Source organism: Aspergillus chevalieri, chromosome 4 (genome assembly GCF_016861735.1).
Source record: "Aspergillus chevalieri M1 DNA, chromosome 4, nearly complete sequence".
In the NCBI taxonomy this organism is placed as follows: Eukaryota; Fungi; Ascomycota; class Eurotiomycetes; order Eurotiales; family Aspergillaceae; genus Aspergillus; species Aspergillus chevalieri.
The window spans coordinates 1874122-1887416 of NC_057365.1; the positions used below are offsets into that span (position 1 = coordinate 1874122).

General features: G+C 49.9%; 6 protein-coding genes across 6 annotated transcripts; 3 read left to right on the forward strand and 3 right to left on the reverse strand.

Annotated features, from left to right (window-relative positions):
• Positions 1-1196: 1196 nt before the first annotated feature.
• ACHE_40690S (RING-H2 finger protein) lies at positions 1197-2247 on the forward strand (the record flags this gene model as incomplete). The annotated part of the gene is made up of 3 exons (XM_043278917.1): positions 1197-1275; positions 1327-1858; positions 1908-2247. The coding sequence occupies 3 exons, from the start codon at positions 1197-1199 to the stop codon at positions 2245-2247; spliced, it is 951 nt and encodes a 316-aa protein (XP_043136648.1).
• Positions 2248-3096: 849 nt separating this feature from the next.
• On the reverse strand, positions 3097-3444 carry ACHE_40691A (uncharacterized protein; the record flags this gene model as incomplete). Its single annotated transcript, XM_043278918.1, has 3 exons — positions 3097-3196; positions 3249-3329; positions 3389-3444. 3 exons carry the CDS (start codon positions 3442-3444, stop codon positions 3097-3099), a joined length of 237 nt encoding a protein of 78 aa, XP_043136649.1.
• Positions 3445-4193: 749 nt separating this feature from the next.
• On the forward strand, positions 4194-5684 carry AAT2 (aspartate aminotransferase; the record flags this gene model as incomplete). The annotated part of the gene is made up of 3 exons (XM_043278919.1): positions 4194-4457; positions 4512-5489; positions 5589-5684. The coding sequence occupies 3 exons, from the start codon at positions 4194-4196 to the stop codon at positions 5682-5684; spliced, it is 1338 nt and encodes a 445-aa protein (XP_043136650.1).
• A 129-nt stretch (positions 5685-5813) lies between these two features.
• ACHE_40693A (putative SNARE protein (Ufe1)) lies at positions 5814-7072 on the reverse strand (the record flags this gene model as incomplete). Its single annotated transcript, XM_043278921.1, has 3 exons — positions 5814-6054; positions 6134-6885; positions 6941-7072. The coding sequence occupies 3 exons, from the start codon at positions 7070-7072 to the stop codon at positions 5814-5816; spliced, it is 1125 nt and encodes a 374-aa protein (XP_043136651.1).
• Positions 7073-10519: 3447 nt separating this feature from the next.
• On the reverse strand, positions 10520-10915 carry ACHE_40694A (uncharacterized protein; the record flags this gene model as incomplete). Its single annotated transcript, XM_043278922.1, has 1 exon — positions 10520-10915. One exon carries the CDS (start codon positions 10913-10915, stop codon positions 10520-10522), a length of 396 nt encoding a protein of 131 aa, XP_043136652.1.
• A 552-nt stretch (positions 10916-11467) lies between these two features.
• ACHE_40695S (uncharacterized protein) lies at positions 11468-11830 on the forward strand (the record flags this gene model as incomplete). The annotated part of the gene is made up of 3 exons (XM_043278923.1): positions 11468-11608; positions 11661-11725; positions 11785-11830. The coding sequence occupies 3 exons, from the start codon at positions 11468-11470 to the stop codon at positions 11828-11830; spliced, it is 252 nt and encodes an 83-aa protein (XP_043136653.1).
• Positions 11831-13295: the final 1465 nt, after the last annotated feature.

Below are 13295 nucleotides of genomic sequence, written 5' to 3' on the forward strand. Positions count from 1 at the left end.
TTTAGAAAGTCCCAAAACCTACCCTTTCCTCGGAATAGAAAAAGCAAAACAGTGAGACTATACAGTTGGGTATATTTCCCTAATTCTTGGACTCCTAGAGTGAGCACAGCCTTGAAGATTATGTTGTAAATTTGGAGCCATGGAAATTCTACGCTGACTCATCTATCCTGTTGAGAGCGGAGTATACAATAATTCTCAGTAATAAGTGTTCATGTTTGAGTCAAGGACACGTAACGTCCATTCTCATATACTCTCTTAATAAAAGCCTTAAATAGCAGCAATGAGCAGGGCTCCTATACATCTGTATCTTTGGAACCCTTCGCTTTAACATGGATACCTTGAAACAGCTCTTTCTCAGCGGAGTTTTTAAGGATGATCCCTCCGGAATCGGATCGAGCGGAGAAGGCCCGAGTCACATGTCCTTGTCCTTGTCCTTGTCCTTGTACCCTGTACCACTGTCTCGTATTTGACAGACTAGTACTATTTGTACAGAGCGTACTAGAGCAGGTACAGTACAAGTATAGAGTACAAATGCATAGAGTGTACATGCACATAGGGTACAACAAGTACAGACGGCCTATTACTCCAGTTAATGTGATGAACTCAGGATCTCCGCAATGATCGGCGCTGACTAAACCAAACGAACTCTCCCAACCCCCCTCATCGACCTTTTTCCCATTTCCTTTCTTCTTTTGACTTTTTTGTCTTCCTTTATCCTGCTGTCATCCGGGGTCTTTCGCCATCTCCTTTTTGTCTCTTCCACTGTTTGTGTTATATCAGTTTATGGGGCTGGGCCCGTCGACTCCCGTCTACTTTCTTCATCCAGTGTCTCTACCGCCGGCCGCCCGGATTCCTCGGTTCATCTCACGGGCCATCAATTGCACTGCGAGAAGTCGAAAGCGACTCGTCAACTCGATCTTGGGCGTTAATAAGCCAGAATCGCTGACGGCAGCATCCACGTTGGCCCAACCTATTCGTCCGTATCGACTCAATCGCCCGATTCTGCGTTGTTAGATGTCAGACGTGCCGGTCGCCTTTACCTACCTATAGCAGCTTCGGTTTTCGCGCTGCTACTACTATATCTATAACTATATAGCCGCTGCGGATGACGACGTGCTGGGCGCGTACGCATCCTTTTGTCGAATCTTCCATCGCACGGCCTCGATATTTGACTTCGGTCCTCCGGGCGTGTCAACATGTCGGCCTACATGCCCACTGGCAACCCTGGTAGTGGGAACGATAACAATGATTCATCGGGCGGGAGTCCTAATACGGGTTGGTGCTATCCTTGGATGCAATTAGGCTCCATTCGTTAACCCATGATAGCGATGATCATTCTATATAGTATCACCGGAATCATCACCGTCCTCTTCCTCGCCATCATCATTACCGGTGCCATCCGCGCTCATCGTCATCCCGAACGCTATGGTCCCCGGTACGCCACCGGACGAAGGAGTCGTCAAAGTCGCGCACGAGGTATAGCCAGGGCGATGTTGGAAACCATACCTATTGTCAAATTCGGCGATGAACCCGAAGGCAAACCCGATCCCGCCAAAGGTGACGTGGAGATGGGAATTCCGGAGTCTGGAGTAGAAACCCCTGCCGATGAGCAACGCAAGGAGACAACCCCGGCTCGTGACACCGTCCAACCTGCGTCACCTGACGAAGTTCCGCCAAAAGATGAGAAACGATCGAGTGCAACGCCGTCCACCCCTGACGCCGGTAACTTTTCGTGCCCGATCTGTACGGATGACTTTGTCAAGGGACAGGATTTGCGGGTTCTTCCTTGCAACCACAAGTTCCATCCCGAGTGTATCGATCCATGGTTGGTGAATGTGTCTGGGACTTGTCCACTGTGGTATGTTTCCGTCTCCTTCACACGCCAAGATACAAGCTAACGATCGCAGTCGCATTGATCTCAACCCTCCCCAAGAAGAACAACAGGAGGAAGAGCAAGGCACCGACAGTCACCCTCAAACCCGCGATCCAACACCGGAACGGCAAACCCGTCAACGACGTCTCACCGGCTATTTCTCCAGCACGTTGAACGCGCGTCGCATGCGAGAGGCCACGGTCGAGGAACGACTAGCAGCCCTTCGGACCGTACGGGAAGAAGCCAGGACCAGCGGGGAAGTTGATGACGCCGATGAGCAAAGACAACGGAACCGGCTATCCACCCGCCTGCGCGAGCGCTTCCGGATAAGGACTCGCACGCACGGTGACCCACAGCCCGACCCTCCCCAGTGATGGTTTATGTATATTGCATGATTGCCGGTATATGATTAATGACGAGTTGTATGATTGGTTTTGGCGTTGGTTGGCGTCGCTGGACGAAAATGCTTGTATATATTGTTGGAATACGATTATGACATTCTGAGCTCATCCCATTCTCTATCCTAGGCTACTGACCTCTCGGCTCAATTGGCCTCTGCGACGGCGGGACATCTATCCATGTTGTCCTGATAGTCGAGTACATATCCGCCGCCGTCAACTCGGTACTACAGTTAACTCCCGCATGACCCCCGAAGAGGAAGTTCATAGGGAACCCGACATCAAACGGGATAACCGTCTCAAGTTCTTGGATCTCCAGGCGCCAACTTGATACTGAGCGCCGTCACATTGGCCAACAATGATCAACCCTCCGCTGTCCAGCAAGCGGAAAGACATACGGCGCTTTGTGCAGCAGATATGCCAGACACTACAATACCGTTAGTTCAGCCACAAATGAAACGCGGTACTGCTAGACAAACATACCAACGCATGAAACTCTACCTCCTTTACGCCGCGCCATCCCCTCAATAGCCCCCGACAACCTCACATTCTCTGACAACGGCACCTTCCGCCCCCTCTCCAAATCCCCCATCACCCTCCCTCTCCAAAATCCCGACATCCCCTCTCCCACTTCCCCTGGTACATGCTGAACCCCCTCAACCCGTTTGCCTTTGCGTACTCATTCGCCTTAACCACGATTCACGCGGGTGTATCTGAGATACCAAAGTGCAGCACCTTACCCGCTGTGAAGAGCGCGTTGAGGCCGTGCATTATCTCGGGGACAGAGGTGGTAAAGTCCCAGTAGCAGAGACAGAGCAGGTCGATTTAATCTGTCTGCAGGTTGCGCAGGGATGAGGGGGTTGCCGGTTGTGTTGCCCGGGAGGGGATGTTGGGGGCGTAGGTTGCGGTATATTTTGTCGCCAGCCTATACACTTAGTATGGGTTCGGTTTGTAGGAGAAGAGGGACGGAAGGCTACACGAGTGGATCACGATTCCCGCGGGCTTGCATCCATTCTCCAATGCATTGTTCGGATTCTCCTGCTTGGTAGAAATTCGCCCTGCCAGTTGATATCATCAGTCAATACCCTGTTCTCACCACCCAGGTATTACAACTCACGTATCGATGAAAAAAGATCCATTATGAAATGCCTCATCCTTGGCACAGTCACCCATTTTCTCACGCCACGCGGAACCGAAATTCATCGTGCCCAGACATAATGGCGAGACTCCGACTGCTGCAGTGGGCGACAATGGGCGATGGTAGCCGGGTAGGCTTGGAGGCTGGATCGCCGAGAGGCATTGTCGTTTATGGGTCAGGTCAGGGACGATCAGGTACAGTAGTATTTACTATTTAGGATATTGGCTACCGTTTCTGGACATTATCTACGTTTATATAGGACGACATTCACATTCTCGATGCGCATTGCACATAGCACAGCAGTACATGTCTACGAGTATCTGTACTCTGTAAGTGATGTATGCACGTGCTTTGGACCGTTCTCGACGCGAGGAGACCAAACCCGTCGGAAAAAGTCCGTGGCAAATTGGCAAAAGACCAGTTTCTGTTGGCCAACACAAATGCGGGATTTTATGCGGAGAGATTGGAGTACGGAGTAGACGTGCGGAGTATAAGGCAGAATATGGAGTCGAGAATTCTCATAGAAATGGCAGAAAATATAGGAGAGGATAGGAATACCGTACGGAGTAATCATAAGATACTACTTGGAAAGGACATGTGAACCGACATCCTCGGTCTTCCTGGTCCCTGACTGGCGCATATAAATACTCTTAATATCGCGATTTCCTGTAACATGCCATTCACTTACTGTATATAACCTTGTAATCTATTCGATCGGTGAACTTTTTGAGGCAATATTGCCGTCGTGTGACTCCTCACTAACATTCCCCATATATCAGTCACCATGCCATCCTCCACTCCCGCCCTTTCAACTTCAACCTCCTCTACTCCTTCTCAACGTCTCGCCAATCTCTCCTCACACATCATGTCTCCTTCAGCACATTCTCCCGTCTTCTCTTCATCGCTCATCGCTGCTGCTCCCCCTGATCCGCTCTTCGGTCTGGCGCAGGATTTCAAGCGCGATCCGTCCGATAAAAAGATCGACCTCGTTATCGGTGCCTACAGAGACGACGATGCAAAGCCGTGGGTTCTACCTTCTGTGCAGAAGGTACCCTTCTTACCCCCCGGTATCCAGATCTAGATAAGATACTAATGAGAATAGGTCCGCAACGACATCCACGAAAACCCGACCCTCAACGAATACCTCCCCATCAAAGGTCTCGCATCCCTGACTACCGCCGCCGCATCCCTCCTCATGGGCCCCTCCTCCCCAGCAATCACCCAGTCCCGCGTCAGCACCGTGCAAACCATCTCCGGCACCGGCGCCGTCCACCTAGGCGGCCTCTTCCTCTCGCGCTTCCATCCCTCCTCCCCAAAACCAGCCATCTACCTCTCCAACCCGACCTGGGCGAACCACCACCAGATCTTCTCGAACGTGGGTCTCTCGCTGGCGCAGTACCCGTATTTCTCGGCCAAGACGAAGGGCTTGGACTTTGGGGGGATGATGGCTGCGTTGAGGGAGGCGCCGGCCGGGTCGATTGTGTTGTTGCATCCGTGTGCGCATAATCCGACGGGTGTTGATCCGACGCAGGAGCAGTGGAAGCAGATTGCGCTGTTGATGCGGGAGAGGAATCACTTCCCGTTCTTTGACTGTGCGTATCAGGGTTTTGCGTCGGGGGATCTTGTGCGTGATTCGTGGGCGATTCGGTACTTTATCGAGCATGGGTTCGAGCTGTGCATTGCGCAGTCGTTTGCGAAGAATTTTGGTCTGTACGGCCAGCGTACTGGTGCTTTCCATTTCGTCTCCGCACCGGGACCTGATGCCGCGAAGGCTACTGAGAACATTGGTTCCCAGCTCGCCGTCCTGCAGCGCTCGGAGATTTCGAACCCGCCTGCGTACGGTGCGCAGATCGCCAGTCGCATCCTGAACGATCCCCAGCTATTTGCCGCGTGGGAGGAGGATCTGCGCACGATGAGCGGTCGTATCGCGGCTATGCGCAGGGGTCTACGCGATCGTCTCGAGGCAAAGGGTACGCCGGGGTCGTGGGAGCATATCACGAACCAGATCGGGATGTTCAGTTTCACCGGTTTGAGCGAGCAGCAGGTGAAACTGTTGCGCGAAAAGTATCACATTTACATGGTAAGCCGTCCTTCCCTTTTCTACTTTTTGCATGGCTCCACTCTTACTTGCATGATCTGCATGACAACCGTACAACTGGCTAATAACTTATCCAACCAGACTAAAAATGGCCGTATCTCCATGGCGGGTCTGAACTCGCATAACCTGGATTACTTTGCCGATTCGGTCGACGCCGTCGTGCGTGAGACCTCATAACCCTTTTTGTTGTTCTTGTTCTGTTCAGTCTGCATTACTAGGGATAGGGATGACTATGTCTGTACCAGACAGTAATCATAATGATAGTAATCACCACTGCTTATACCCTGATATTGTCCTTGTGCCCGATCAAAAAACTAAATCCCAAATAACCAACCATGTACACAACCCTACCGTCCCCCAAAACACCGCCTGCGCCGTACTCCGCTGCTCAGTCGCACGCTTCAACTCCTTATTACCCTCCCCAATATTCGTCGTCGTATTACTCGCGTCCGTAACCAGCTGGTTGATGTAGTCTTCTTGCGTGGCCAGATGCCCGACGAGGGTTTGTTGGAGGGAGGCGATTTCGAGGAGGGATCTCTCCGCATGTCTGCCACCTTCAGTATCTGTATGTCTAGAGCGTGGGGGGCATAGGGTAGGTAGTGCGGAGAAAGGGAACGGAAACGTACTGCACTTTATCAAGCGTCTCCTCATAATACCGTAACATAGTATCATTCTCCTCCGCGAACAACTGCAGCTGCTCGGGCGATAGTTCCGCTTCAATCGCAGCGACCTCGTTCTCGCTGATCGCCGCCGCATCGTGCGTATCCAAACCACCACTCATACCCAGCGTTTCGCCTGTCGCACCCTCCCCCCTCGCCTTTGCCGGTGTCCCCGCAGCAGCAGCCTTATATAGCACACTCTTCTCCCTCTCCCTAACCCTCTCAATCCTCCTCTCCACCATCCCCTTCTGCACGCCCACAACATCCTCCAACCCCCTCCTCAGAAACCACAGAACACCCTCCCTAACAACCCGCACATATCTCACAATTTCCTCTTCCCTGCGCTGTTCATCAGACTTATCCTCGTCATTCTTATCCAGACCGCCGCTCGCCCAGCGGAACAGAACAGAAGTCGTAGACCCGTATTTCTTGCGCAGCAGCGTAGACTCAGTTTCCTGGCGGAGCGACTCGGCGGAGGACAGGTTGGTTATGGAGGATGAGAGGTCGCGGAGGAGGAGCGAGGTTGAGGTGTCGATTTCATCGCGTTGGGCGTCTGTTAGGCTTCCTTGTTGTTTGTCTTGTTGGGGTTGGTGTTTTGAGGAGACGGAGGATGTGCGGCGGAGTTGTTGGCGCTGGGACGGCGGCGGCGCATTCGTTGTTGTTAGGTAGGAGTGGCGGATTGTTTGGAGATAGTGGAGGAGAGAGGCTATGTGGGAGTTCTATTGCTTGTTAGCTTCGCTGTTATCATGGCTTCGTTCAGTTTGAGAGACGAACGATGCGGTATGCTTCCTTGAGGAATTCATCGGCGGTTTCGGTGGATGGGAGTCGGGATGCTGGTGGTGGAATGGTTTTGGATGAGTGTTTTTCTGTTAATAGAGTGTTGAGGGTGGGTGTGAGGTCGGTCATTGTGGTCAATGTCAATGTCAAGGTTGGTGATGTAGTGGTGTAGATGTGTTGCTGTCAACATCGGGATCCGTCATGCGCGGTGGGTCTGCTTCGGCTGCCGGATTTTGGTGCCCTATCCCATACTCCGACTACAGCATGGACATATCAAGATGTACAGAAACGACTCTTGAGCGCGCTTAACTATAGCAACCCGAAGAAAACAAAGACACAAATTTTTATTCATCGTAAACAGACAAAGAAACTGAGACTCTTCTAAGCGAAAATAAAGCTCCCCAACAAATACCCCTTCAAGCCCCCCCAACAATCAACTCCACAACCGAACAACCCATGATCCAGAAAACACCCAAGAAGGATACCCCAGCTCCTCGTTAACCCAGGATTTGTCTAAGCTGCAATAGCTGGTCAGTATCCTGGCACATGGTTGGCAGGGTGCAGGACTATTGGAGTGCTGAAGACGAAGGGAGTTGGGAGTTGAGGGGGAGAATTCTTTGGACTGATGTAATATCAGCCCCAAACAGCTGCAGTCACTCCTAACAAAATCAGCAGAATGGGAAGGAGCGACTGTAGCTTTGATTGGATGTCAGCCTTGCCCTGACCGACCGTGCCAAGACATGGATATGGAGAAAGCTGACGATGAGAGTGAACGAATTGAGTATACTGCATGTATTGAGCCCGAAATGCGACTCGGAAATGCACCTGGAGAGAATAAGAGAATATAAAGGGTAGAGAGACGATTGTCCAGGTGGGTTGAAGAGAGGAAGAGCAGAAATAGCCAGGACAACCCCGAAAAGGAAACCACCCACAGGTGGAGAAAAACCAATCGCTCCTCTATAGTGACAGCATTGAAACACCTTCAATCTATCCCATTCAAACTATGAGAATTGAACTGCTTTGCTTTGAAACACTAGTCAGTCTTCTATCGTCCAAACGGAACCGTAGTTATGTTGGTCAACAGTATGGAGTTATCAGAGTACTGAGAACTAGAATTGTGACACGTTACTACTGGATGCTTACGAGCAAAGTCAACATAGAAAACACAACCTCCCACAAAAGCCAAAAGCAAAACCATAAAACCGGAAAACCGAAAAACAAATAAAAAGCACCCGATATCCACGAGCCTCTAGGACGCCTGACCAGACTGACAGCCATCATCGCGTGATGCGTCCAATACCCCTCGCAATATGCTTGCCTCCTCTCATTATGTTGCCGAAAGCGCCGTTGTTCTCGCTATTGCCCAAGGGTCAGCAAGACGAGGCAGAGAGAGACAGCATTGACGAGGACTTTAATAGCAGTTTCCATAGTGGTAGTGATTGAGTGGCAGGTGAAGAGGAAAGGTATTTATGATTATTTAGTTGATGGTTGGGAGACGATGAGGTTGGTTCGGGAGATGTTTGGAAGATGGTGGGGAAGTTGGGAAGTCCTGAGTAGGGGAGTGGACGAGAAATTCTTCGAACGGATCTGATACGGACCCAAATGGCAGCTATGGTTACTCCTTCCGTAACAGACCCAACAAAGCAGGAAGGAGCAACTGTAGCTGACATCCATCATTGGGCGTCGACCCTGCCCTAACTGGCCGTGGCAAGACAACAGGGGTAAGTCCGGGATGTATTATATTGATCGGGTAAATTCTTTTATATTTTATCAGCTTTTATGGAATACATAGAGTTTTCTAGTGCTGCTACCTCTTGTTGCGAATGGTCTTTCCTTTGGGCTCGTCCTCCTCTCCACGAGGTTCTTCTCTGGGCTTTCATGCCACACTTGATCAACATGTAACTCAGTTGCCCTTGGGCGTAGGTACTGGCCAAAATACACACTCGTCTATAGGCTTCATGAGACCCTGGGCCTGGACTCCACGCAGCAGGATCTATCAATTGGCTATTCAGGTAGTTCAGTTGATCGTCAAAACGGTTTATTCGAGCTTTTCTAGCGAATGACAAAACAGAAAATGCAAAAAGCCTAATCTATACTGGCTTCAATTTAACTGAACATAATCAAAATAAAACAGACTGCATATTCCATCGTTAGGAATAAGTCTTGCTTTCAAGCCTGCAACACAAAGGTCAGCATTTCTCATTCTGCAATCGCCTGAGGACATGCGACTTCTTGGGTGACTTACTTCTCTGATCCAGATCCGGGGCTGTCCGAGACTAATGGTTGGGGATGCGTTATTTTATCCCATATCCTTTAGCTCATAATTCTCGTCTCATTCAACAGAAGTGGCCATGCCGCGGGAGAAGGTCTCATCGGGTTTCGGAGGGTGCTGAGTAGGTAGACGGTGTCCTAACAAACGCACCCGCTAGTATTCAACACTCTATACAGTCTGGGATCGACTCACCAGTTTTCAGATGGACATAGTCGTCTAAAGTGCGAGAGTGATAGATGAGAGGGCAAGAAAGTGGAAAGCTGCACACAATCAGCAACATCTTTTAGGTTTGGAGGTACTCACTAGTATTGAACAATTGCAGCAATGCAGAAGCATAAGGCGATGATTACAATAAGGATTGCAATTGCACCAAAATACAAGAAACTGCTCTCAGCAATACTTGCGGCCATTTTGGATACAAGGCTAATGCCCATTGCTGGAATTGTGGCATATTCTAAAGGTGGGAACATGTATGTGCGTTTTCCTCTTTTGAATAGTGCGACCAACAAGCAATTTCTAGATAGAAAGATACTTCTCTTGGAAGCTCCAAATCTATTGGTACTTTCAGAGAATAGCGAAGATCCATGAGCGGGGGCATGGCTGGAGTTTTGGCTGGGTTCTTCTTGAGTGACTGGGAACGTAGGTGCGGTTGTCACATAGACCACGGAGATGTATACCGGGGACGGTGGGATTTGCAGCGAAGGTCGCTGGGTCTAGTTGACGATCAGGCATGTGCCGGGCCACCTATGGAACAGACACATTAGGGAAAACCATTCTTCAATCGTATTGTATCAGAGGAGACATACTTGTTGCGATAGTAGAACCACGCCACAATGGCCAGTGTCAACACGAGGCCACCCACACCAGTGCAGGTCAGGATCCCGGTCACAAGTTTCCAGGTTTGGCTTCCTACCAAATTGACATGAACATTGGGTATGCTTAACCAGGCACAGGACAGATCGAGGACGTCGGAATAGGTGGTGATGACGACAAAGGAGCCATGTTTACATACGCTAAACGAGAAAAATCCGAGGTACGATATGCAATGTTTAGAAGTTGATTGCTTGTAGTTCTGCAACTAAAAAGACTTATGGTCCTGAGGCAGTGAATGGTCTGGGTTGTTCTCTCCAACATCCAGGGTGAGGGCGGCTCCTGCTCATTTTAATGTCTTGCACCTCAAAAGCTTCATGAGAGATCATACTTCCAATTCCCCCTCGCACGAAGGATATTCTAGTGTTCATCGTTCAGACTCCGGAGTTCTTTTCCATACGCACGAAGTCGCGTTAGTTTCCTATCTCTCCCTCTCATTTTCCGGCTGACAATATGAGTGACTTCTGTATAGCCTTGACTTTCTCTTGAACGAATACTTCCCGTTGGACAACCCGACGTATTTCAGTGTCTCCCAGGGCGATACCATTGGACCATTTGGACGCCCGTTGGTGATATTCGTCAGGCAAATTGTAGAAAGAGAGCCAACACACTGCTCGTGTAAGCTGATGGTAACCTGAGTTTTCCATTTGGAACTCCAGCAGCCTCACCGCAACATCATCATTGATAATCTCCTTTGGCAGCGAGATGAGAATTTTCACCTTGTCGACGAAAGACTCGTCGGCGAACAGGATTTCTGTCAGGCCCAGAGGATTTTTTACCTGCTTAATCAACCTGAGCCAATCTTCCAGCGAGTAGCCCTTGGACGCCATGAGTCTCTATTTGATCAGTGTAAGTCTGTAATTGTGTTGAGATGGAGAGAAAACCGCAGCGCGCTTCTGCCTATTTCGCAGTACTAATCCTGGTTTATAGAGTCATAACATCGTATTCGTATAGATGTTTGGCATGGAATGCCAAGGAGGCTTGTCTTCGCCCTACAGGGCTGAGGATCTACACAGTCGGAGTAGAATATTTAACATTGTTCTTTCACAAGTACTCTACGGAGCTCTCTGTGAAGAAGATAGTAATAATAATAATAAAAAAATTTTTTTTTCAGAATAGCATACGGAGTACAAATTCATGCTCTAAAAATACACAGCGAGTCAGACACCGCCTCAGCCGTCCACGAAAACCGTTACGGAAATCCTCATCTCCAGGCGGGTCGCGCGTCCAGGCAACATTATTAGCCAGTCTCATACCCCTTTGGGTTTAGATCCGCGTGTCTCCTGGAACCTATTAAAGCTTCGGTTTTCCTCTCTGTTTTTCTTTCTCCATCCATCCCCAGACTTCTTCTCTCAATTACTCTATAACTACCTCTAAGCAAAATGTTCAACTTCTCCCTCTTCAAGTCCTCCAAGGAGGAAACCCCCGCCGCCACGTGGAACCCCAACACTCTTACCATGGAACAGCCCTCGAGTCCCGAGGCTCCTCATGCCCAGCAGCAGCAGGTTGTTACTGAACAGCCGGTATGCTTTCTTTATTCTGTGTTTGTGCGCGACAGGTACTAACAAACAATAGTCCACCCAGGAACCGATGCAGATGGGCCTCCGCGGTGGTAACGGCGGTGGTATTTGCTGCGGAATGTACGTTCTCTTTCTTCCTTTTCTCTTCATCAAGTGACTCGTATGCTAACAACCTCTAGCTGCGCCGGTCTTGCTTGCTTCGAGTGCTGCGAAATCTGTTGCTAAACGCGTCAGTTGGTCCCGATAATGGAATAATGGATAATGGATATGAGAACGGGACGGTGGTAAACGGGAATCCTTGAATCGGTTCGCGTCGCATATTTACTACTACGGAGGACACACGTTGTATTATACCCCGGTCTATTGTGATAGATCTATTACGATAATAATGGACTCTAAGGATGTCATTGATTGCGGTCGTAAGCTCGTACGTGATAGGAGTGTATTCTTGTATTCCTGCGGTGACGGTGCTACAAAGTGATACTAAGGATTAGTAGTATGCAGACCTAGAATATTCCGTCGAGTCAGTGTAGGAATATGAGGAATATGCCTTAGGCACATAGTCGACAGTACGGCGCGGACGACACGGACGGGGTGCAGATAGAGTACCGGTAGGAGACTGCAGAAGCATCGCCAAGGCGTGCTGGCCAAGCTCTGGATACAGTCACCGTGGCTACATCTGTCACACCCCGGATCCATCAACATCTGCAACACCCCGCTTGTTTGTGCCCCAGTGATACCCTCATCGATCGCAGGTATCGCATCCACACCACGGTCCGAACGCCAATCCACCCGCGTATCTCGGACATAGTCTCCGTAATTATCGGGCTAACAAAGGATATGTATGTGCCGCTGATCCGCCATGTTGAAAATAGACCATCATCGTCGAATGCCGTGCATCGACTAAAGCAGGCCCTCTTTTTTTTTTTTTTTTGTTTAGCGGCACGGAGAACACCGTGAGTGCAGTGTTTGACCGACACATCGACAGGCACGCAACGGATATCTCCGGACGGGGGTCTAGATAGTTTTTGGTCACCGGTCCGGTGTGTATCCGCGTCGACGGGCCCATTTTGGTTGCTTTTTCTTGGTGGTGTTCTGCTTTCGGCGTGCGGTTTGCGTGCAGGACGGGCATTCGGTGTAGTTATGTACTCCGAACTTGGGCTTATAGTGGAAGATGGCGATGCTGACAGGTTTGTCAGTAGGAGCTGTAGCTGATTTGACCTTTTCGTCTCTTTTTCTACTCCTTTTCACCCAGACGGCTGGTATCGGTACGGCATGCCGATGTCAGCCATATGCCCTTCAATCTCACGGGTATGAAAAGAATAGCATGGAGTACCAGTAGTATCCCATAGAGATCTCTTGAAACAGATGATCTCCATAATTTCTCCACGGCATACGAGAACTCCCTCTGGGCAATGCAAATACAAAGAGCCGAGCGGCGAGATCCGATACGGTGGCTGGCCTGTGCACGTGAAGCGAACTCTGCCGAACCGGATTAGTGATCTGGGCATAAATTATGCAGCAGCGCCTGCAATTGTAGCTGTACACCGGAGTACTGTATACACGCAAAATGATGCCGAATGATGCATTTACAAGTACAGTAATGTACTAGAGACAGTGGCATTTGATATCATTCTGCGCTGTACGCACCTGGTCTGCACAAGGATAGTCCGCATGAGTCTGCACAACT